The following is a 23,605-nucleotide window of genomic DNA, read 5'->3' on the forward strand; positions in this document are numbered from 1 at the left end:
GCTTGAAACTCCACCCGTGCCTTGGGCAGCATTAGGAGTGGCTGCCTTACCGCCTGAGGCCAACACGGCCAGGCACGCAACTTGCGTAACTGCGAGAGCTTCCCGCCTCGAGAGCTCCCGTCCTCATCCTCCTGTCCACAGTCCTGCCTTGCTCCTCCACCCCATCGCTCCGGCTTTGTACTTGGTTTCTTAGATCGTTTCTTTCATATCCTGATCCTCTAAACTCTCCCCTGGTGTCGGACCGCCCAATATGTTCATTGCACGTTCGGAATATGGTAAGCTCCATCACGTCTCACTACACGGCGGCATTGCTAACAGCTTCGGACAGACCGTGGAATCAAGTATGCACCCTGATCCAGATATATTACGTCCACATGGAAACACTTTTACTTACGATGGACCACCGATAGCACCTTCTCCCCGGAAGGTCGTCTGTTCCAGGTCGAATACTCTCTTGAAGCTATCAAACTAGGTTCTACAGCGATCGGTGTACGTTTTGCCCTTTCTGCCATACTCCGGACGATCTATCACAATATTTGAACTTGGAGATGTGGCCCAAAATGGAATTGCGATCTCCTTCCCGCGGCGAGCGATCATGGATTACAGAGCTCGTGCGTCTAACATTGGATTGTAGGTTGCTACATCGGAGGGTGTCATTCTTGGCGTGGAGAAGCGTGTCACATCTACCCTTCTGGAAGCGTCGTCCGTCGAGAAGATTGTTGAGATTGATCAGCATATTGGTTGCGCCATGTCTGGCCTGCAAGCCGATGCCCGCAACCTGGTCGAGCACGCCCGTGTCGAATGCCAGAACCATGCCTTCCACTTCGCCGAGCCCCTGCGCGTTGAGAGTACCACACAGGCTATTTGCGATTTGGCCCTGCGATTCGGAGAGAGTGGCGATGATGAGGAGAGCGTTATGAGCAGACCGTTTGGTGTTGCGTTGCTAATTGCTGGATATGACGAGGATGGTCCTCAGCTGTACGTTACAGCCTATCCCAGAAATCGGGTGGCATGAGGAGACCTAACATCCCTTCTCTCATACAGATATCACGCCGAGCCCTCAGGTACTTTCTACCGTTACGATGCCAAGGCGATTGGCTCCGGAAGCGAAGGCGCACAGGCCGAGCTGCAGAACGAATACCACCGCTCCTTGACGCTGGCCGAAGCCGAGACCCTCGTTCTGAAGACACTGAAGCAGGTGATGGAGGAGAAGTTGGATGCGAAGAATGTGCAGCTGGCAAGCGTGACGAAGGAGAAGGGCTTCCGCATCTACAATGATGAAGAGATGGGCCGTGCTGTGGCACAGCTGGGTGGGAATCAATGAAAGACTCGCTGATTTGGCAGTAGACGATACAACCTTTCAGGAATAGGGAATCTTAATTTTTGATTAAAAGCAAGGTACCCTGAAATATAAACCTCACGATCTTGTTCATCCTCTTGTGCACACTTTAAGCATAAGATGCGTATGATTTTTGTGCCAAGACAGAGATAGTGTATGGCCATACAGTCCTTGTGTCTAGGAAAAATACTTGTATTTGAGTCTATCTCAAGTCCGAGATACTGACCTGGAAAGCATGATTGTATCTGGTCTCATCGTTCAAGATCCTAAGCAGACCCCAATTGTTAGCCCGTTACTTTCCATCATGAACATGGAGGCAAACGGATGTGACGGATGTAGAAATCTACCAGAATGGATAGCACTATCCCTTTTGACCGAGTTATGAACGCACTTGGTATATTTTATCCGTGGAATAGGTGCACTAACCATTAACCTTCACACCGGTTACTTCGGCTTCATGGTCTAGTGTGCGGGGTAGCATCCATGGCATGGCATGCGTGATTGGCGCGACGAAATCCGGGGCAAGAATGGAGCCGCCTCGATCTGAAGACGGAGAATGAATTATTCAACGAACACTCAGACTTACTCTGTCATTCACTCGATCAGCGTTGTGAAGATACACAGAACCAACTTTTACTCAATGGATATACGGGCAACAAGAAGGCTCAATGGACAACCATCTCGGGCACGGGTCGCATGCCTCCACTGCCGATCTCGCAAGGTACGATGCACGCTTGCAATCAAAGGACCTCCCTGTACAAATTGTCAGTTGGATGGGTTGGAATGCGTGACTCGTCCCAAATTGCGCAAGAGATCGAGAGCATCGATTCATACTTCACTGGCCGAGGAGGCCATGCCATCAACACCAATACAAGAGATTGAAACACAACGCTATGATGTTTGGAAGACTGGAGAGATTCACGACAACGCCCAAAGAATCTGTGATCTTAATGGAATGAATCTTTTCGGACATCAAACGCCAGCGTCTGGGAGTGATGAGGTACGGCTTATTGAAGCAGCCCTCAGCGTGGACTCTTGTATGATCCCCAAGAATCCCTCAATTGTCATCCATCGATTAGGGCCTACGTGGAACTATTCTGGGTCAAACGCTGATAACTTGCATTAGATTATAATCCCCCCATGCCCAATCGCGATGTCTTTTTCTCTTATTATCCCTATTTACGAGCGCCAAACCTGCAGCGCCTGCAATCCGCCGATCGATCGTTCCTAGAATCCCAGAAAAGTCTCCATGTCCCAGCCGGGCCCATCCTCGACGCCGTGATGTCTCGCTACTTCCTATACGTCCATCCTTTTTGCCGGTCATCAACGAGGCAGAATTCTGGCCGATCCTCCACCAAGAAGCGACTGGGAGGTCGTCTTTTTCTCTACTGGTGTTTCAGGCTATGATGTTCGCTGCTTGCAGTGTATGTTTTCATTTCCAAGCCCTTGAGCTATTTCACCCTCATAATCCTGTTCGAAACTGAATTGTGTCATCAGTACATCTCGTTGGCAGATGCGAAGAAATGGGGGGCCGAGTCAATCTTGGAAATGCGCAATTCATTTTACCGGCGCGCTAAGGTATGATGTGGAAAACATTCGACACGCAATTCTTGATTACTTGAATAGTGGACTGACTTGAGTACAAGCTCCTTTACGACTTTGGTGTCGAGGATGATCATATGCGCATCGCTCAAGCATTAACCCTACTGACCTATCAAAGCTCCGGGACCGACCATCTGAGTAACAGCACCTGGCTTGGCCTTGCAATTCAGCAGGCTCATCTTGTAAATGCTCATCTTTATCATCGCTGCCCTGCAGAAGCGAGATATAAGCGATCAGAGCTTAAGCGTCTGTGGTGGTGTCTTATCATCCGTGACAGGATCATCGCGCTAGGCATGCGACGGCCGCTCCAGATCCTCCCAGCTCGGTTTGACGTCGTGTTTCGAGAACCATTGCTAATAGAGGACCTATCTGATGAGATCGAGTCCTCCCAAGTCTATGACCCTGAGACAAAAAAGATACTTTGCAAGATTATGACAAGCCTGTGTCGACTTGCTGCCTCATTGACAAATCTCATCATGACCCTTTATCCCCTGGACCCATTCCCGGATTGCCAAGGGAGTCAATTGGCTGATATAGCTTCAATTGATGATATACAGGCGCGGCTTCAATATTGGGAATCCAATCATATGCTCCGGCCGTCGTCCCAAGATTCTAACCACCATTCATCCGTTGCTTTCTTCAAGCAGCTAACCGCCTTGTACTTTGAGTAAGGGCCAACAGGTCTGGTTTTCATCAGTATCTTAGACGGCTGTTAACTCTATCCTTGCACAGATCTGCTCGCTTGGCACTTTATCAATATATTTCTTTCCGCATACATCGGAATCAACGCCCGGACGATTGGCCAGACCTGATGGACGCGGTCACGGCCATCCACGACGTGGTCAAATGTTTCGTGGCTGATGGAACAGCGGGTCATTTACCAATCAGTGCAGTTGCATACACAGCTTTACCACAGATGGTGCTGAACTTGAACCTCCGACTTTCGAGTGACACAATAACTCGTCGACGCCAAGAGAATGTCCTGAGCATCTATATGGAACTAAATCGACAATACGTCCTGCGTTACGACGTCTCCCATGTCAGTACCTGGGTAAATCGATTCGTCAGCCTGTTTGAATTATCTCTATCGCCTATCAAGCCACAACTTGCAGACCTGGCTCGACGACAAAGAGTGTTTCCTGGGAAAGATTGCTTGTATTTGCTTGAGCTCGAGCCTGAGTTATACTTCAAGATTGCAGGAATGATGGACGCGTCGATGGCGAGTGGTCATTTGGCGCTTGAGTATTCGGGAACTAAATTGGGATTTCCATCGACAGATCTCTCGCTGTCGCTTATGGGATCTGAGCGTTCGGGTTTTCCAGAGGTTATTTCTTCTGATTCTCCTCAGACTGGGGAGATCTTGCCACTTAATGATGATTATGTTGATAAGGAAGACGAGGATTCATACATGGTGGATGTTACTTCGATTGAACTTCTCTCAAGAGGTTTGGGGCTCTTTGGAGAGTAACAGCAAACTACAAATCTAAACAAGATATGCAGTCAAGAGTATACAACAGCCAATATCAATTCAAGTATCAAAGTTTGTCCTGAAAGAAAGCATTTGTTAGTTCTACTCTGTTCACAGTAAATTTGAGGCACATTTCCCGGAAGAATTGTCAATCTACCACATACTTACGTGCCGATCGCTTTAGTGCCTAGAAACACTTCTGTCAGCAAAGATCCAAACTTCAAAATAAAGAGGAGAAAGAGACCTCACCAAGGTACATCAAGCGGGCCAGCCTCGATCTTCCTAGCCCAATCTATCCTTGCAACAGGAACATACTTAGTAGCACCAAGTTCCAGTCCAAGCCGTTGCCACGATGTCACCATAAGCCCGTCTAAAATATCATATGCCCTTTCAAGCTGCCTAGCAAATAGAGGACGAGTACAGAGATCTACCGCGGTCTGCTCCTGTCCAACAAGCATCCCGCGGAAGATATCTTCGACTTGCCAGATTCGATCCTGGAGAATATCCTGACGAACCAGGCTTTTGTTCTCTGAAATCCCTGCTGCTTTTTGGGACACTATTTCTTGTAGATCGATTAGGTCTTCGAGGAGGAAAGCTAGTTTATTGGTGAATACATCTCTGTTCTCGACGTCTCGGAGGATCTCGGCGAGGAGTTGGCAGCCTGCCATGACTTGAGCTGATGCTTGCCAGAATAATTCAATCTCAGGTATTGCCATTATTGTGATTGCGACTTGTTGTCCCGGTGTTAGTAGTTAGTATAACGGAGATGGCGTGTGTTTAAGGGATCGGAATGGGGACGAATCCGGTATTGGAAAGCAGGAGTCGGTGCCTTTATAGCCAGGCAAACCTCAATATCCTGTAAAAGCTTTGATGTCCTAGTGATCTTCCTACATGCAAGTGCCGATGACAAGGCCTTTGTTCAGATCTCGTTGTTTTCGAGAGATGGCTCCAGGTTCGGATCTCGTGCTCCCGTGAGAAGATGCTTTGTTCGGTTGAAAGCTGCAAAGGGAAATACGGCAGACTCAGTATTTACTTTCTCTGAGGCTGGCGAAGAGAGGTAGAACGATTATCGAATCATGAAATATTGAGTTCTCTGAGAGGATATGCGTCTTTAAGGTGCTGGTTCAAGTTTTCTTTCATACGGTCCGAGATACTTCGCTGTGGGGTTTACGAAGAGTTCAGACCATTCATGGAGAAGATGCCAAAGAACTCCTGCCCAGGCTCGGATTTCCGAAAAAGACGCACTGTGTTATGCCTCATTGGAAGCGACTAATCCATTTTAGGGCTCAGAAGGTGGCGAATAAGCCTAACGTGTACCAAGAGCTGTCCGCGCCCACTTTAGGCAGGTGAGTCTATCACGTCCTCACAAGATCGATGTCAATATGCTGTCATTCTTTTTCTTTGTCTTCTAACCACATATACATTATCAGTAACTCTGTAGATTACATCTTGCAATAGCTAGACTACCGAATCTTATACACGCATGGCTTCAACACTTGAGCTTCCTGCTCAGCCGTCATCCCACTATCAGCCGCCGGCTTGCGGTCTACGAACCGCTTCTTTCCACCAGGAGCCGGTGCGCTCAACCCAGTAGCATGCTTGCCCTTGATCGGGGCACCACCCTGTTTGACAAACTCCATCTTGACAAACATCTTATTGGACTTGTCCAACGACTCTGGTCGCAACATGAACCCACGGGTCCGGAAGACCTCCACAAACGCCGAGATATCGGTCTCGTCATCATCGTTGGCAGGACGGGCATCTTCAGCGAAAATATCCTCCTCGTCAATATCGGAGTCGTCGTCCTTCTTGCTCTTCTTCTGCTTCTTCTGTTGGGTCTTGCTGAGCGGCTTCTGCGCTCCGATCATCGACTTCTTGCGGGTGACTTTGCCGAAGCGGCTCTTCACTTCACTGACCCAGCACTCGCCCTTTCCGTCACTACGCAACACGCGCCATGCCTCCTCCACGAAGGAAACCCAGTTGGTGCCCATGAGACTCAGACAGAAAATAGCCACATCCATGGAGCCCTCCTCCACGGGAAGCTTCGAGATATCGGCCTTGGTGATCAGAGGGTCAGGGGCCTGGAGGTCATAGCTGTTCAGCTTGAGATTGAGCTTCTTGGCTGAGGGTGTCAAGTTTCGAGCAAGTGCAGCGTCACCACATCCCAGATCGACAATATTGCAGACTCCATTGGGTCTACGGGGTAGGGGGAGAGGCTTGTTGGGCAGCGGTTTGCCCCTTTTGGGCACAGGGACTGCCCCGCGACGACGGACGGCCTGGATATAGCCGTCGACGGGGTTAGAGGGCCATGATTCCTTGACCTGGCGAGCGAAACCGGCATGGTATTCGTCAAACAGTTCGGGGTTGGCGTTGAACAGCTCGACGGCTTTGGAAGAATCGGTGGTGTACAGCGTTTCGTTCAGATGGCGGAATCGGGAGGAGATCAGCTTTTGGCGCATAGCCTGCTGGAGGGGTGTGAGGGTTGCGTTCGTCGTCGGCGGGGCGGCAAGTGAGCTTGCAGCAGAGGTGGTCGATTGAGTAGGTGCGGCGCCGTTCACCTTGTCCTCTTGAGTATCGTTGTCCTTCTTGTTCTTGTTCTTCTGCTGCTTCTGCTTCTTTTTCTTCCCCTGACCCTCTTCCTGAGCTGAATTGGTGGCAACCTTCTTCACTTCCTCCTTGTCTGTCTTGGGGGAAGCAGCGGGCACGGCAGCAGATGCCTGCTGTTCCTGCTTCTTCTTCTTCCAGGGCTTCTCGGACTGGCCCTCGATGTGCTTTCGATACATCTCGTTGACATTGCCCGAGGTGACATTCTCACGCTTGCGCTTCTTGTCCTTGTTCTTGCCATTGGGTGTGGTGGTATCGTTGCCCGGTTTCGACTCGGTTTGGGCTTGCGTCGATTGAGACTGCTGCTTCAGAGCAGAGCTCTCCAGCGACCATCCTGGGACGGCGAACATGACGGTCGGTTGGTGACGTTGCGAGAGCTCCTTGTTTTTGGTTCGCCGGTTTATCACCAATTCTTATGCCGGATACAAAATGTCCACGGCGTGAGGGTGTGCAGCGACAGCCAAAGGCTTCCCAAAAAAAAAAAAAGTTATTCCGCAAAATTTCGCCCAATCTCCGGATTGTTACCGCCGGTAACTTTGATACAGAGTGTTACATGTATTCGTGTATTTGTAGCCTTATGCTTCAGGCCGCACAGCCTGGTCCTGCAGAGACCAAACGGCCAACTTCGCCCCGTTATTGTTTCTCTATCTCTAGCAAATGCTTAACTATTAATCAGAATAGTGGCGTCACAATCTGCAGTCATGATGCGTTACTCCTCGTTTCTGGGGTCTGATAGGGTTCTGGGTCGGTCCAATTGTCGCCGCCTTGGGGTGACTCCTGGGTGACTTGTCAGCTGTGACAGGGCACAAAACTTTGTTCAAAGTTGACGCCCGGAGACCAGCCTCGGAGGGTCGTATAAGCATTTGGACGCTGCCAAAGATATCAGTGACCTGATTTTGATATCGTGTAGTTGTAGGGTTCTGCATGTCAGATCGTGTTGCTGGTCTGGATTGAGAGCCCCGCAAGGATCCGCCCTGAAGCCCCGCGAACACTGAGATCCTGTAGTCAAGCACTTGCCCCGTGAATAGAACCAAAAAGAGAGAACAGTCGAAATTAGGATTCAGCAAAAGGGTTGCACAACGAGGATCTCGGGTGATCTGCGAGGCTCGGCAGCTTTGCCCATTTTGTGGAGTCGAGCTGGCCATGGATTCCAGACCGGCTCCTTGTCCCTGTAAATTACTTTTAAACTATCGCCGGCCCCTCCCAGTTCGTCCCTTTCTCTTCCCAGCCCCACCACCATGTCCGCGGACATACACAGTCCCAAATTGCTTTGAATCATCTGTTTCCAATTATCTATGGTTGTCATGAAGGAGGACCTCAACGATGGACCTGCAGCGTCGGCGGTCATCGCTTCTATCGACATCGGCCAGTCAACCGAGCCGCCCATAGCGAAGCACTCCGGGTCCCGCAGAGGCCCAAAGAGACGCACAAAAACCGGTTGCTTAAGTAGGCAGAGAAGACAGACTGTTGTTTCTAGGAAGTATACAAATGATTAACCGAAGTCCATAGCATGCCGAAAACGTCGAATCAAGTGTGGCGAAGAGAAACCGATATGCAGTAACTGCGTCAAGTCCAAGCGTATCTGTGAGGGCTATGCTCGACCAGTTGTTTTCAAGAACCCACTGGGGGTCTTCGGATCCTATGGCCCATCACAGACACAGGATCAAATGCAACAGCATCATATGGGAGTTCCCCTATACAATGATTTCGGTGCTCTGCCGGCCCAGCACGCAGCCGCGGCCGCCCAGCATCCCATGTTAGCCCCGCGGCCTATTGACCCCGCGACGATGGGATATCATTCTATCCAGACATTTAATCCCACACAGTTAGTAGGGGGGCAGCAGACAGGGAATGCTCCTCAGTTTTATTATCCGGCGCCACCGACAGAGGCGCCCCCTCCGACATGGTCTGCTCAGCCCCCGCAACAACATCCACCAGGGCCACCGTCCGATTATTCACAAGTACAGGCTCAATCAACAGGCTTAAATGTGGAATCAGTGCAGTATCAAGAGTCAATACCGCCACATCCGCAACCCATCATCTATTGGTCGAATGTTCAGCAAGGTCAGGAGCTTGTACCAGCCTCTGTCCCGCCGCCTCCAGGGGGTTCTCAAGCAGAAGGCCCCGAGAACCCACTGTTCCCTCAGGTATGTCACACATCAGTGATAGGATGTTTATTGAGGGGTCAATGTTTGCTAAAAATGTGTGCCCGCAGCCTCTTCATTCGACAGAAGCCGTATTCCAGTATCAGCAGCAGCCTGGCCAAGTACCCCTGCAACTGGATCCTTCTGGGCAATATGTTCAGCAATATCAACCTCAGGTTGTGTATGTTGAGGATGAGGATGACGACTACTATGATGTGGAGTCCGACGAGGAGATGGCGAACCAGACCCAAGTTGAAGGCTTCAATCAGTTAAGTCTGATTATGGCCTCGGCGAACCACGATGATCGTCAACTTCGTTCGTTCACGACTCATTTAAACGAACCTAATATTCTGGCCTCCTATAAACCCAGTCTTGGATCCAGTCCTCTCAATAACCCTACAACAGCTCGCATATTCGCCCACTTCATCCACTCGACCGGGCCCTCGTTGTCCATCTTTGAACGCCACCCGACAGACGCCTCGATCGTTTTGGGAGTCCCGGTTCCGCCTGCCCAGCAAGGACTTTGGACATATACCTTACCGCTTATGGCTTTGGAGAACCCTGCGTTGCTCCAGGCTATTCTCGCCATCAGCAGCTTGCACATTGCATACTTGCAGGGCGTGCCCACTACCGTCTCCCTGAAACATTATCACTATGCACTGAAGCGCATTGGCCGAGCTGTCGGCCTACCACTGCGCCGCAAGCACATTGGCACCTTGGCAGCCACTGAGCTTCTCGCATATTACGAAGTCATATCCGCGGATCATTCCAAATGGAACAGCCATGTCGCTGGTGCCGCGCAGCTGATCAAGGAGATTGACTTTGCTGGCACGACTCGAGATCTTCGCGCCCACCGGCGAAGAGTCAATGAACAGCGTCGACAGATGGGGTGGTCCAACTCGATGATGTACCACCATGGCCTTGGCCCCGATCCAAGTGAAGATGATCCATTTGCTGAGAAAGAGGGAAGCATCGACCAAGATCTCATTGGACGACTGTTGGGACGAGCAGTCAACTTTGACGAGTTTGGACGTGTGGAAGATGACTATGGGCATAGCCCAAAGAAGCATTTCACACGCAAGGACATCGAGAATTTCCGAATCCAGTGCGATCTCTACTGGTGGTTTACTAAACAAGATGTTTTCCATAGCTTGGTCAGTGGAGATAAACTTTTGTAAGTTACTTTCTCGTCCAGGCTGGCCGTTGCTTATGTCCTCTGCTAACTTCAATATCCAGCATGCCTTACTCTATGCAGTGTCAAAGCCCACCACGAGCAGGTATCGGGCGGATTGATGCTATTTATGGGTCAGCTGACCATCTTTGGTTGTTGCTCGCGCGGGTGACAGACTTTGGGTATCGCGACCGAAAACGAAAGCTACGGGCTCTGCGTGCTGCTGGAACAGAGTGGAGGCCCACACCAGGCATGTTCAAGTTCATGGGCCGGTTCTCTCGTGGTGATCCGAGCAAGATGAAGGGACCACCGGGGGCTGCTCCTGGAGGGTCCTCTCCTCATGGTCCCCGCGGAGGACCACCGTCGTCGAGCTCGGTTTCTCCAAGAGGATCGGGCCCTCCGTCAGATTCGTCGGGAGGATCACCTGGCCAGCGCGCCGGTCCGCCCGCGCCAGATGGCCCTCCCATGTACGGAATGATGCCACCACAGGGTCCGGTGCGCCTTCCATCTGGATTCGTTGATGGCCGTCACGACCGGCGAGAGTCCCCCGAGGAGGATGAGGCAAGTGACGATTTTACATATACCGAAGCGGAGCGTGAATGGGAGGAGATTTTAGTGGCTATGGACACCTTCGCCGAAGCCCTTGGCCGTGACTTTGAGCCACTTCCTGCAGACGTCACGCAGTCTATTTCCACGCCATTTGGACCGGCGCTCCAGTACCGCACGCACACGATCGCGGTCGTCTGGGGTTTCTACTATGCTGGTTGCATCCTGCTCAAACGACTTCACCCTTCCATGCCCCCGGCCATGATGATGGCCGCGGGGGTTGCCGCTTCCACCACTACCGATTACGCACAAATCATCGGTCGCATCACTGGAGGTATTTACTACCCGCAGCGCTACAACCTTGAAGCTGGCAGTCTCAGTCCAACGCTGGGCTCTTCACTGACGGAGATGACGATGCCGATCTTCTTCGCTGCCGTGCAGTACATGGATCCCGCGCAGCGTGGCTGGACCATCGCCAAACTGCGGGACGTCTCCCGACTCACAGGCTGGAAGACGTCCGACGCCATCGCCGGTGGCTGTGAAAAGGCGTGGGTCGTGGCCGCTAAGCATGGTCGCGGTCCGCCGTACGTGCGATCCTTCGACACTGACCACCAACGTGCACCTCATGTAAGTGTTGACACGACCTCGAGTCAAGTTTTGGTCGAGTTTCGAATCGGGCCGAGCCCGCTGTGTGTGACATGCTGACCCGTTTCTACAGCCGCAGGATATCCTCGAGCGCGACCGCAACACGCAGTATAGTGATGACCGGCGGCTTGTGACGATTAAGCCACCCGATCGAGCCTATTTGGCAATGGGCCTGTTGAGCTTGGAGGGGGATATGCAGATCTTGGAGTTGTAGGCAGTGCAGATGTGTTGGCATTGTAGGATTGGATGGGAGAACGTGTACCTACATTAGGCAGAGTTAATGGCTGATGAAGTATGTCACTAGTCGTACTACTCCTGTAGGACTAGTCAAATATTGTTGGAAGTGCCAGGCGTTGTCGTGTGTGAGAGTCTCCGAGTCTGGTGGGGTTTCCCCCCACTTCGTCTTCCCAAACGTCATCAGCGGCGCTTCTGCCTGACCCTCTTGTCCTTCGACAGGGCTTCAACTAGTAAGGCTGAATCTCCGATCGACTCTTTCTTCTCTTCAGCTCTTCTTGTCCATTCACTTTCTCTCCTACCTACATCTCTTTCCGCTTGAGCCTCTTTCTCAACTCTCTCAACTCTCCTTTCTCTCTTCCGTGGTTCTCCTCACCCACCTCCCATCGGCCCGCAAGTCAGCCGCCCTCGTCATCCACGGTTCACACACCCACCCTCAGCTACTCCTCCAAACAAACAAACTACACAACACCTCATCCAACCATGTCGCGCTATGACGACTATCACTCATCCACCGGGACCGTCGACACCCACGACCGCTACGAGCGCCGTCGGTCTCGAGGCCCACCGGTGGTTGATAGACCCCGCCAGGTCGAGGAAGAGCGCTTCGAGTTTCGCATGCGCGAGGAAGACCGATATGGCCCTCCTGCCCGCGCTGCCGGCCGATACTATGAAGATGAGCACCTGTCTCAAGCATCTGGCCCCCTTGTGGCGCATGACCGGCGCCGTCGCCGCGACGAGAGTCCCTCGTTCGCACCGCCCCGTTTGATTAGGCGGCAGTCGTCCCTCGACACTTTCGATCGCATCCCTCGTCGTAAGATGGAGTCTCTTGAGGCTCGCGATCGTCCCCGCGGCATGCCTCGTGTGCCTCATCCGCCACCCCCGCCGCGGGCCTCGCCCGGTCGTTATCGCGAGCGCGAGGTATATGAGGACATTCGTATCGCGGAGCCGGATTACTACGGTGATGAGGAGTATCGTGAATTCCGAGAGCGTGCCGGTATGGATCATCGTCGGCGTCGCTCGAGCAGCGCTACTCGCTCTCGTCGGGAGGAGAAGCCCTACCCGCGCAAGGGAAAGACTCGCATCCCCCGGAAGTGGGTGCATGTCCACGCTATCCTGGACTTGGGGTATCCGTTCACAGAGGAGGTATGTATATATTATCTGGTCTGACCGTGAGGTATACGATGTGCTGCACCGTGGATTGCTAATTACTATTCTCCTAATGATCTAGGATGATGTCATTGTCATTAAGAAGGCGCTATCCAAAGACCAAATCGACGAAGTCATCAGCCTCAGCAGAGAGTTCCGACGACCCGCCGAACATGTGGAGAGTAAGTTCCTTCCTCCAGGGCCCCAAGGACTTCCCAAATACTCGAGACCCAGGATTTTCGGGTTAACACATGCCAAAATAGCCGATTACCTGCGTATTCCCCGATCCCCGGTTCGTGCTATTCCTCGCGAGCGTGTCACTACGGAGCATCTGGTTGTCGATGCCCGCTCGCCTCGTCACGATACATATCTCATTGAAGCATCACCACGCCACCACCACCATGGTTACGAAGAAGTCGAGTATGACCAGTACATCCAGCGATCACAACTTGGAGGCATCACTCGTCCGCGGTCAGTGTCCGTTAATACACATGGACGACACTCATCTCCCCTACGACTGATCGAGCCCCGGGGCTACGTCGAGGAGCGTGTTGAAGCGCGACCGCGTAATTCTGGCCAATTGGTTTTGGTGCGCCCACGCAGCAGCCACCATGAAGTTGATGACTACGTTCGTGATTTAGAAGAGGAGGCCCGACTGTTGCGAATCGAGCGACAGGGTGGATATGAAGTTACGCGGGATCGTGAGACAGATGTCATTGACAGCAAAGGGAATGAGACAGAGATCCATGAAGTTCGACGGACAGAGCGCAAAGGTATGTCTTCTGAAGATGATATCATATTGCAGATAGTAACTGTGGCTGACACGTTTTTAGAACCCAGCGCTGGAGTAATGCGGGCGATGCTGGCCACCTTGACTTGAGCGAGGCTGAGAGCAGGGATCATGGAGATGACTGTCATGATTTTTACGGGATTTGATCATTTTTACAGATATTATTTCTTCTCAGGTGTATTTTTCTAATTATTCACTTTTCTTCCTTGTATACAAATGTTCAACCCATAATAAGCGGATGCCTGATGAAACTGTGGCGGTGCACGGTGGTGGGGCGGTGCAGCGGGATGGGCCATCGCACCCTCGTAGCTGGCCATCTTATCATCACTGCTCACTTTCCTCCGTATTCTCCCTACCTTTCAATCCTTCATATCTCACAATCATGGATCGAGTGCAGGCATTCGGTAAGACCTTCAGGTGAGCATAGCCCCCTTCTTTTTAACTCAAGTGGCCCCGTCGCGAAAAGAGCCCCTTCCCCGCCGAAGAAAACAACCCCGTGGACCCGTTCTGGACCCTGATCGAACGTTGACTGACATCCTCTTGCCTGTTGCTCGTATGAACAGCGCAAGCTTCACGCCATTTGCGCAGCGTACCCAGCAGATGATCAAGGAGCAGCTGGGACAGGTTGAAGATAAGACCCAGCTACCCGATGAGTACATCGAGCTCGAGAAGCGCGTCGATGCGCTCAAGCTTGTCCACCAGAAGCTCCTCCAGGTGACGTGAGTTCTTCCATGGCTGACGGTCAATATCCGTGTCCGTCTTCAGCTTTTGCACGCGCCACTAACACTAGTGGCTCGCTCCTGAACTAGCTCGCAATACTCCAACGAGGCCTATGACTACCCACCCAACATTCGCGAGTCCTTCAACGACCTGGGCCGCACTATCAACGAGAAGGTCTCCCTTCTCTCTCAGGCCAGTTCTCCCGCCGAAGCCCAGGCCGCCCTGACCGCGCCGCCCGCCGCTAAGCCCCAGCCCAAGACCTTCAACCATGCGATTGCGCGCGCTTCGCTCGCCGGTTCCCAGACCCTGGTGCAGAGCAGCGAGGCTGAGGACCCGCTCGCCACTGCGCTGGAGAAGTACGCTCTGGCTGAGGAGAAGGTTGGCGAGGCCCGTCTCGCCCAGGACGCGCAGATCCAATCCCGTTTCCTGGCTGGATGGAACACCACGTTGAACACCAACTTGATGTTCGCTGCGAAGGCGCGGAAGAATGTTGAGAACGCTCGTCTCACTCTGGATTCTATCAAGGCTAGCAAGAAGGCTGCTGCCCACGGTGACCTGGATAACCTCAGTGAGGATGCCCGCCAGGAGATTGAGCAGGCGGAAGATGAGTTCGTTGGTCAGACTGAGGAAGCCGTGAGCGTGATGAAGAATGTATGTTTTTGTTTTCTCGAGTTTACTACTGGCCACCGTACTAACAACCCCTTGCTCAACTAGGTCCTCGATACCCCCGAGCCCCTGCGCAACCTGGCTGATCTGATCGCCGCCCAGCTGGAGTTCCACAAGAAGGCCTACGAGATCCTGAGTGAGCTCGCTCCCACCGTGGATGCGCTCCAGGTCGAGCAGGAGGTGAGCTAGCTTACCTAGCGATCCTTGAAGTCAATCGAATGCTAACGCCGAATCCCAACTATAGGCCAGCTACCGCAAGAGCCGTGAAGGCGCATAAGCATAGTTCTGCCTTCTTTGTCCCTAGCCTGCCCTTTTCTTCCAAGTTTTCGTCGTTGCCTTGGCCCTTTTGTATCTACAGTCTTCTACCGACACCCTTTTTGTGCTTCGCTGCTATTGCAAGGGATCGCAGTTAGGTTGCGATATTTCCCTTTTGCTATGAGGCTTGCAATGAATAGATTGGAAAGTCTTCTGCCATGGATTATTGTAGATAATCCAATTCTTCGAGTCCGTAATCTGTACACTCCACATGTAAATGAAGCGCGTGGACACCGCCCTGGTGCCTGAGGCAGAACAGTCCCGCTAGCTCCAGGAGCTCCGACATCCAACGCCGGTGCAACTTGTCAAGTCACCATTCCTTTCTACGACCTCAGTACAACGCTTTGTGGAGGAGATTCGACCGGCTAGATAACCGAATTGCCCTTTCAGCCTCCGTACAACCTTCTCTCCCCGCCCACCCATCTAATCCACCCCCCGATCAACGCCCACCTGGCCGCCGCCCGCACCGATAACGTTACGACTCTCCGGGCTACAAGCGAGCTCTTCGAAGATCCGAGGAAGGACGAATAGGTCCTGATATACCAAAATGGCGAGCGGGTATGTCCCACCCAGGCCCGCGGAAACCAGGACCAACGCAGGCACGCAGTCCACGTCTCGGGCTGGACTCCGCTGCTCCTCCACAACGCATTCCTGCGCGTGCTGCACCTCATTGGATTGAACGGTTTGCTGACCATATACCATGTCCAGATGGAGCCTCTTCATCGGCCTGATTATCATCGTGGCTATGTCCCTAGCCGCGTGGTTCCTTAGTCCCAAAGGCGAAAATCAGACGTATGTCGTTGCCCTCCGTCCTGTGCAATGTTGACCGTCGAAAATGGCAATCTGTCCGATAGCGAAGCTAATATCTTCATTTAAAACCTATAGTGTCTGGCGAAGCACACTTATCCTCTCCTTTGTGTCTTGTTATTTGATGTGGGGTACGTTTACCATCCCATCTCCGGTTCCAACTCCGTGGCCAACATCCCGGAAATGCAATACGCTGCAATGAAATTACCAAACGACCACAAGTGCCCGGCATTAAGCTAACATTTTCTTAATCCAGCAATCGTTTTCATGGCCCAGCTTCATCCTCTCATCGCGCCTAAGAGGGCTGATATCCGGCCTGACCGGGTACCAGAGTAAAGCCTTGCTGTTTGCTTCATTTCGGGCCGGGTCCTTCTTGATGTGACAGGATTTTGAACTTGGAGAGATTGCGGGGTGACTTTTCTTTTCTCTATGTGGACTTTTGTAGAGAGGGGAGATGGTTTATTCATATCATTTGGAATTGTATGCACTTGGGTTGCGGGTGTTTTTTGTACAGTTTTCTTTTTCTTTTGCTGTGATAGATAATCTATCTAGTTCGAGTCATTGTATTTCTTGGGTATAGGTTTAGATAGAGAGCTGTGATCAGGGAACTGATCTCTATTTGATACGAATTGCAATATATACTGCAAAGTGAAAGACCGGTCTTGCTGTCCTAGATCAAAGCACACCATATCAAGCTATATCCAAGCACTCAACAGCAAGACCTCACCTCAGATCTAACACGAATAAATTCTTTACACTCTTGAATCGAACCCCCGACCTACGTGTCACCATACAATCATTTCGCGACACTTGACAATGCTCATATACTTCACCATGATGCTCATACCTCCCAAATACCACATTTATACAACCACAACTAGAATGAAAAGGCTTCGTAGAAAAGATTGTTATATTCTCCTAAATTTAAGGATCATTTTGATATAAGGAATATATTGGAAATATACAAAAACATCCAGCCGTGGTGGTGCCTCTGTGTCCGGCCAGCATAAAAAGGGAAGTAACCCTCCACCTCAGAGGACCCCTTCCTGGAAGGGGCCCGTCTAGTGGGAAACTCGGCAGAAGCTGATTTCTTAAACCACTAGACTATAGAGGTGGAGGGTTACTGGGAGGGACTGGACCTGGGTTATGACCTCAACATGGGCTTCTCCCATTGCTTAATTCAGAATGCATATCTATACAAAACCAAGTCTAAACCAACTCTATTCTCAACCACAATTACAATCTCTCATCCAACTCCAACAGCCCCCAATATAACCCTCTGCACCGCCCACCTCGCAACCTGTCCCGCAACCGCAACCGCCACAGACCTCAAATACCCACACCCCAGCAAGATATAAAGCGCCTCGATATTACTCAACAATACAAGATGCGCATCAACAACACCCAACGACAATAACGACGCCAACAAGTCAAACAATCCAGTCACATATTGCGTCGGCAGATACGGACGCAACGACACCTCCGCCGCAGCGAGATACGACTCTAGCAGCGACGGCGAAGACGCAGTGTCACGGGCTGAGGAGAGTGCCGCCTTTGAGGCGCCGATGTCTTTGCGGAAGGGGCTGGTTTCTGAGCCGGTGATGCTGGTTATCCCGCTGCCGCTGCCGCTGCCGTCGGCGCCCCAGATTACGAGGAGGATGGGGAAGAGCTTGGCGCAGCTGCTGACGAGGAGGGCGGTGCTGATTGCTGTTGGACTTGCGGCTGTTGGTGGGGGCAGGGGTCGGATGTTTTGGATGGGAGCTGTGGATGTGCGGCGGAGCGGGGGAGGGGGGCGTTGGGGGATTGTTGTTTGCGGTTGTGAGGTGGGTGATGGATCTGGTGGGGAGGTTGTGTCGTTGGGGAAGAGGAGATTGGGTGTGAGTTTCGCTGCTGGTAGACCCAGCGAGCTCAATTGTTGTGCTGCGTGGCTTGCTTGCGAGGGGGGTGAGGGACGGATTGTTGGTGTGGGAGGTCCGGAAGGGAAGGGGGTTGTATCGCCTGTGCTGGCCGCTGTGTTGGCCTGGGAAGTTGAGGAGGGTTCTGGTGCGCCGTAGCGGTGGGATTGTGGGACTAGCATTGAGGCTAGTAGGCGGACTGTGAGATGGTGCGCGAGAGTTGCGGCGGCGTTGAGGGTTAGGAAAAAGAGGTATTGGACGACGATTGGGGCGCGCGCAATGAAGGTCGTTGCTAGGGAAGGGTCTTTCTCGAGACGTGCCCAGGTTAGGTAGACGTCGAAGAGGAGCAGCAAGATTCCGAGGCGGACGATTGATCGCTAGTATCGTATGTTATTAGTACTATCCCAGCTCATGTTGTAGTTCGTAATTGAGCTAGCTCACATCGAACCGGTTATCATCGCGCCCAAGTCGATTGAACAGGAGATGTCGGTAGACCTAATTTACTCGTTAGCGTGTAATTTCACAATAGTTGGTCCAGTAAGTCCTACCTGCGGCTTGATGAGCACGAGGTCGATGAAGATTACGACAAAGTCGTACTCGACGTATTTGTCGGCGAAGCGCTGGCAGCGCGGACACTGCGTCAGTCGGACACCTTTGCCTTGGGAGCGATCATCGGCACGACTGTAGGCGCTGTACAGGTGCGAGACCGGGTACGAGCATTCGATGCAGATGGGCATCGTGTCATGGCGCCATTGAAGGAGAGTGTATGCGTAGGTGTAACAGATAGGAGTGTTGCTTGTGGGCGGTCAACTTGAGTTGACGTCGCGGCGATCTGCCAGGGGCGGGCCGGGGCCAATTCAGGTGGGCCGGACGCAGTCTCAGACAATATGGAGTATGGATGGAGTACTTTATTTCAGTCAAACTAGCGCACATTTAGGACATTAAGAATGTCTGATAAGTTATATTTAAAGAGATTGGACCTGGTCGTGATTGCTCGAAATGTACGGAAGGATATTGGATTTTCACTGTCGGAACTATATACACGGGATCCCTAACTCATGCTACATGCAAATCCCGTCGACTAAATCAATCAACGACACTTTTGTTATCAGCCCAACTAGGCTGAATATTCCGACAAACAGCCTCGTAATCCCGGAATCTCTGGCTATCCTCCACCAGCCCAGGTGTCGTCCAAAACATCGTCCAGTTACTATCAGACAATTTCCACGTCCCACTCGACCGTTCAAAGTACCACTTGTTAACGGGATTATCCTTGCGACTGCGCCAGCATACCCCATTGGGGAAACAGGTGCGCACCATCGCATTGAAGACCACGTCCGCCACGCCGCCAGCGCCCTGGCTGCGCTTCAACACGGCAAATTTGTCCAGGTACGGCACCATCCGGGCAGCGCTGGCTTCGCTGCCGTCGTCGACTACGCCTGGTGGCGCTTCCCAGGTTAGGATTGCGCCACCTTCGTACTCGCCTGCGATGATCAGGCCGGCAATGCGGTCATTCACGCGCTCGAGGTAGTTTTGAACGTCGAGTTTGCGGTCGAAGGAATCTTCGATTAGGTGTACCAGTCGGGGCAGGTCGATCGATGGGTCATTGAGTTGCAAGCGAGTCTGGCCCGACGCTGCCCACATCTGCACGGAGGGGTTTGGTAGAATGGTGAGGGGCATGCCGCGCTTGACGAAGGTAGAGTGCGGGGGAAGGGCGCTGATGGCGCTTGCGCATCCATTAGCTGACCCGCGGCGGCCTGGAGGGAGAGAAGATGACAGGAGTGGTTTGTCGGTCAGGAGGTTATGGATGAGGGGGTTGCGCTGGCGCCGTGTTCCAACTGCGGATACGTCTGATACCGCTTCCTGGGGTGCGCGGGCGGAATTGGCGACTTCTTGTGGGGAGGTGATGATGCCTGAGGAGGCAGAGGGGAGCACGGCCAGGGCTTGTTGCGACAGACGGAGATTCTCCAGGTGCCCGTCAATCACATAGCCCATAGCCTGGGAACCTGGGAGCTTATTCGATCTCCCAGGAAGAGGCGAGATAACTTCTTGGTCAACAAACTTGGAAAAGGGGTTGCTCTCCAAGAGGATGGAGGCTGGTCCTTCGTCCTTACTGCGTGTAGGTTTACCTTCGCCGACGAGAGCGTGCCGTGTATCGAGCAGCTCTTCCTCGATCTCTTCAAACTCTTGCTCCATGTTAATGAAAACGTGGGATGCCTGTGGGCCACTGAACGCCGGGATCCCTCCAAGCGGGTGCAGCAAAATTACCCGATCTAGTGAAACCTCCTTCTGTAGCTCGCTGATCCTTTCCGCCGTGACAGCCGGGTCCTCGTCTGGGTCAGGAATCGTAGACAATCCGGCAAATTCCTTGGTGAGCGCCATGACGGCATCGTTTGCTGATACCGGTACAGCTTTAGGATTTTCATCCACATATGCAATTGGCGTAACAATCACGACATGTCCATTCCGGAGCGGACGAAGAAGCGTTTGTCGCGACATGACCGTAGGATTACTCGGATCCCTTTCGGATATAGATAGAGCCGAGTCAAGACGGAAAGATTTTGAGTCGGGTTGCGCGTCTACTGCATTTGCGATCCGAGTGGCCTGCTCATTGGCGACTTGTCGCGTTGAGGCGGCATCATCCACATTTCCCGGATCGACAACAACACAGCACGCCATTCCCAGACGTACAAGTTGTGAAAATGTCTTTGCTACACCCGTGAGCGTCTCATCGTCGAGAGACTGCGGCGCAGTGACCTTGATCAAGGCCAAGTGTAGTCTTTCCCAAGATTCCTGTTCTCGTGGCACTGGCGTAGTATTTTGCCGGAACACCGGAGTGTCGTATACTGCTCTAGAGGCGCCATAGAAAGATCCGAGGTTCACCCCGGATGGTAATGACTCTTCTTTCACCGGCCCTTTCGGAGGTTCACTAACGGATTTGGGGGTTTCCTTTGGAAGGTTGGCTTTGAAACGGGATAGATATGATTTTGCTTCTCGTTTCGTCGATGCTGAACTGAGGAGACTTAGAAAGAATTCCTGAGAGATAGCATTAATATATTAGTATATTTTCCAATCCCGCAATTGAGAACTCCGACACACCTTATCCAGCATTTTCTCCTTCGCACGGCGCCCCAGACGGTCATAGTTCCCCCCAGTACTGGAGAACTCGGCAGTCTGCTGGGCACGCACATCCCTATGCAGCGATTGCGCCGGGCACATCACCACAAGGTCATTATTACGAGCAACATGTTGCTGTTAAAATCGTCGATCAGCTTTTATTCGGTCCACAATGTATACATCTCTGCTTCCGTCGGTATTGCACACCTTGGTTAGCGAGGACTGAGCAGCCCGGGGCCAGTGGAGTGCTCGGGAGCCCATTGTCGGCCAGCAAGGGCTCTCACGGTCGCGGAAGAGCAGCCTAAGCTCGAGGGGGGATGAAGAGCCAGCTCACCAGAGAGGAGAAGAAGAAAGAAAGAGGAATTTAAGTTGAGTCAGGCCCACGAAAATAACGGCGCATGACGCACGGCAATGATTCACCGCCTGAACCTGCGGGTCGAGGGATTAAAGCTCTCCGCTCGTGTCTCGGCCGCCGTGAGCAGTTCCCGGACATGCCGGGTTAGCTGATCTGATTAATCTAGGGCGCTTGGATAGGATTTGCTATAAAAATCTGCTCATTGTGATATTCGGTTAGACGACTTTTTGATTGTAGCTGTATGAGAGTACAGTACTTCGCCTAACCGAGGACTTAAGCTTGGGCGGGGCAGCCCTATGTGCATCTCTGCCCAAGAAATCAGCGCCAATTCCCGCTTTGGATCATCGGCCAGAAGATGGGCGGAAGAAATAGTAGCCGGTACTTATCAATCTCTATCATGGAGACTAGGGCCATAGCACCGTACAACTCTAAATTTCGAGTATGTGCCAGCGTATCGTACCTAAGCCGTGGTAGGTAGGAGCAGTGCTCAGTATTCAATACCGCCGCCTGGTCGCGTGGCCAGTGCCTAGGTAAAATAATTATGTGATAAAAAAAAATCAATATAGGTAACTCGGTAGGCGAAAATGATGCACCATTGTGTTTTTATCCCTCTCAAGACGTTTTTGTGGATCATCTTGGCGTCGGAGTAGTAAGCAGCGGATTTTCGAGCAGTGAGTGTCGTCCTGTAATCCGCCACTCTAACAATATGTAATCGTTGTTTAAAAAAGAGCTATCAAATAAGAAATCAAATAATTATTATTTCTACTGCTTTCAGGTAATATTCAATGTATAGATTAGGAGTGACGGCGCTCGAATGTGTAAGTACCTAGTAAGCATTTCACGTCACTCGGATGGGGGGTGGGTTAAACAGGAATAGCTACGCACGGAAGTTTACCCTTAAGGTGTCTTCTAGACTTCCACTGTAACGGGACAGAGCCCGGTAGGAAATCATATGCCATGGCCTCAGGCGTGTTGGTAGGCCGGAAGGCCACCGTCCTTAGCAGAAAGGGAACACTACTGTTTTCCTAGGGAAACCGTAGCGAGTTCCCTCCTCTCCAAGATTGTTGTAAACCGCGTGTTGGCCTAGAACACTTGAATCAATTCAGCTACAGCCCTTCACAGATATAGTGCTTTATCCGGTACCCTATAGCAGTTCTGCTTATAGCGTGTATGGTTCGACTACATCTACTAATCTTAATGTATAATGGTGTTTAATAAGCCTTCGACCACCTCCGCTCTAACTACCACCTAGTCTTCCGCCCTCAGCGAGAACTTTGCCTGCATATAAAACACCAAGAAAGTGATACGAGATCTTTTCCTACTTTTCTTTCTTATAGAATCATAATCAAAATCCATCTACTAACTCGAAAAATGAAATACTACCTTGTAATGGAAGCAATAGACAAATATTTTGACTGGCAGAATATTATGTCATCAACTGGTGGTCGGAGACTTATGAAACATCACTGTACATAAAGGGGAGACTAGATATGCTATAATCATGCGACTAAGTAGTAGATACAGCTAGTTCACCTAGTCCGTGTCAAGATCGGATAAGCAGCCGAATCTTACTGCTTTTTTTAAGGGTTAAGAGAAGTGAGAGTGAACTACGTGATCGGATTGATGACCAAATATGCCTTTTTACGGTCACCCGAACAAAAATTGCGAGAGTTATCGAGAGAGACGGATCAAGGCAAGTCCTAAATACATCGTTGCTCTTCCGTAACGAGAACGACAAGACGGCCCCCCGCCAGGCAGTAGCGGCAAAGGCCAAGTCAGAGGCTCGTCGTAAGCTTATGGATAGCTCAGAAAGTTCAGAGGAAGGATCGAACATATCCACATGCAAAAGCAGATTGGACTCGTCTTCATCGAACTATGTAGTCGCTCTAGCATCGCCCTAGTTAGTAGGTGGGTCGTTAAGGGGGAAAGAAATCTATCGAAGTCGTTGTTTGCCTTAGCTTTAATTTTCTGCCAGTCAAAAGTAGCTTATTATTCTATTACATCTATCGGCTGCTGTACGTATTTCACCCTCTATAAT

At 51.6% G+C, this 23,605-nt stretch overlaps 11 protein-coding genes across 11 annotated transcripts; 6 read left to right on the top strand and 5 right to left on the bottom strand.

Annotated features, from left to right (window-relative positions):
• Nucleotides 1–250: 250 nt before the first annotated feature.
• pup2 (proteasome core particle subunit alpha 5) lies at nucleotides 251–1,324 on the top strand (the record flags this gene model as incomplete). The annotated part of the gene is made up of 5 exons (XM_056911858.1): nucleotides 251–275; nucleotides 329–341; nucleotides 411–489; nucleotides 635–978; nucleotides 1,045–1,324. The coding sequence occupies 5 exons, from the start codon at nucleotides 251–253 to the stop codon at nucleotides 1,322–1,324; spliced, it is 741 nt and encodes a 246-aa protein (XP_056764684.1).
• Nucleotides 1,325–2,192: 868 nt separating this feature from the next.
• N7458_008477 (fungal specific transcription factor domain-containing protein) lies at nucleotides 2,193–4,409 on the top strand (the record flags this gene model as incomplete). The annotated part of the gene is made up of 5 exons (XM_056911859.1): nucleotides 2,193–2,376; nucleotides 2,466–2,714; nucleotides 2,763–2,917; nucleotides 2,986–3,608; nucleotides 3,674–4,409. 5 exons carry the CDS (start codon nucleotides 2,193–2,195, stop codon nucleotides 4,407–4,409), a joined length of 1,947 nt encoding a protein of 648 aa, XP_056764685.1.
• Nucleotides 4,410–4,469: 60 nt separating this feature from the next.
• On the bottom strand, nucleotides 4,470–5,125 carry N7458_008478 (uncharacterized protein; the record flags this gene model as incomplete). The annotated part of the gene is made up of 2 exons (XM_056911860.1): nucleotides 4,470–4,488; nucleotides 4,725–5,125. The coding sequence occupies 2 exons, from the start codon at nucleotides 5,123–5,125 to the stop codon at nucleotides 4,470–4,472; spliced, it is 420 nt and encodes a 139-aa protein (XP_056764686.1).
• Nucleotides 5,126–5,872: 747 nt separating this feature from the next.
• N7458_008479 (25S rRNA (adenine645-N1)-methyltransferase) lies at nucleotides 5,873–7,363 on the bottom strand (the record flags this gene model as incomplete). Its single annotated transcript, XM_056911861.1, has 1 exon — nucleotides 5,873–7,363. One exon carries the CDS (start codon nucleotides 7,361–7,363, stop codon nucleotides 5,873–5,875), a length of 1,491 nt encoding a protein of 496 aa, XP_056764687.1.
• A 945-nt stretch (nucleotides 7,364–8,308) lies between these two features.
• On the top strand, nucleotides 8,309–11,733 carry N7458_008480 (uncharacterized protein; the record flags this gene model as incomplete). The annotated part of the gene is made up of 5 exons (XM_056911862.1): nucleotides 8,309–8,459; nucleotides 8,523–9,160; nucleotides 9,229–10,331; nucleotides 10,394–11,501; nucleotides 11,593–11,733. The coding sequence occupies 5 exons, from the start codon at nucleotides 8,309–8,311 to the stop codon at nucleotides 11,731–11,733; spliced, it is 3,141 nt and encodes a 1,046-aa protein (XP_056764688.1).
• Nucleotides 11,734–12,236: 503 nt separating this feature from the next.
• On the top strand, nucleotides 12,237–13,782 carry N7458_008481 (uncharacterized protein; the record flags this gene model as incomplete). Its single annotated transcript, XM_056911863.1, has 4 exons — nucleotides 12,237–12,899; nucleotides 12,985–13,084; nucleotides 13,166–13,675; nucleotides 13,736–13,782. The coding sequence occupies 4 exons, from the start codon at nucleotides 12,237–12,239 to the stop codon at nucleotides 13,780–13,782; spliced, it is 1,320 nt and encodes a 439-aa protein (XP_056764689.1).
• Nucleotides 13,783–14,074: 292 nt separating this feature from the next.
• Nucleotides 14,075–15,355, top strand: N7458_008482 (BAR domain-containing protein; the record flags this gene model as incomplete). The annotated part of the gene is made up of 5 exons (XM_056911864.1): nucleotides 14,075–14,109; nucleotides 14,256–14,411; nucleotides 14,502–15,063; nucleotides 15,127–15,258; nucleotides 15,323–15,355. The coding sequence occupies 5 exons, from the start codon at nucleotides 14,075–14,077 to the stop codon at nucleotides 15,353–15,355; spliced, it is 918 nt and encodes a 305-aa protein (XP_056764690.1).
• Nucleotides 15,356–15,816: 461 nt separating this feature from the next.
• On the bottom strand, nucleotides 15,817–16,095 carry N7458_008483 (uncharacterized protein; the record flags this gene model as incomplete). Its single annotated transcript, XM_056911865.1, has 1 exon — nucleotides 15,817–16,095. One exon carries the CDS (start codon nucleotides 16,093–16,095, stop codon nucleotides 15,817–15,819), a length of 279 nt encoding a protein of 92 aa, XP_056764691.1.
• A 133-nt stretch (nucleotides 16,096–16,228) lies between these two features.
• On the top strand, nucleotides 16,229–16,536 carry N7458_008484 (uncharacterized protein; the record flags this gene model as incomplete). The annotated part of the gene is made up of 2 exons (XM_056911866.1): nucleotides 16,229–16,331; nucleotides 16,457–16,536. The coding sequence occupies 2 exons, from the start codon at nucleotides 16,229–16,231 to the stop codon at nucleotides 16,534–16,536; spliced, it is 183 nt and encodes a 60-aa protein (XP_056764692.1).
• A 910-nt stretch (nucleotides 16,537–17,446) lies between these two features.
• On the bottom strand, nucleotides 17,447–18,832 carry N7458_008485 (sterol homeostasis protein ARV1; the record flags this gene model as incomplete). The annotated part of the gene is made up of 3 exons (XM_056911867.1): nucleotides 17,447–18,472; nucleotides 18,537–18,590; nucleotides 18,644–18,832. The coding sequence occupies 3 exons, from the start codon at nucleotides 18,830–18,832 to the stop codon at nucleotides 17,447–17,449; spliced, it is 1,269 nt and encodes a 422-aa protein (XP_056764693.1).
• Nucleotides 18,833–19,181: 349 nt separating this feature from the next.
• Nucleotides 19,182–21,473, bottom strand: arg2 (acetyl-CoA:L-glutamate N-acetyltransferase; the record flags this gene model as incomplete). Its single annotated transcript, XM_056911868.1, has 3 exons — nucleotides 19,182–21,131; nucleotides 21,195–21,347; nucleotides 21,420–21,473. The coding sequence occupies 3 exons, from the start codon at nucleotides 21,471–21,473 to the stop codon at nucleotides 19,182–19,184; spliced, it is 2,157 nt and encodes a 718-aa protein (XP_056764694.1).
• Between the last annotated feature and the right edge of the window lie 2,132 nt (nucleotides 21,474–23,605).

Source organism: Penicillium daleae (genome assembly GCF_028827525.1).
Source record: "Penicillium daleae strain IBT 16125 chromosome Unknown utg000007l_segment0_segment0, whole genome shotgun sequence".
Taxonomy (NCBI): Eukaryota; Fungi; Ascomycota; class Eurotiomycetes; order Eurotiales; family Aspergillaceae; genus Penicillium; species Penicillium daleae.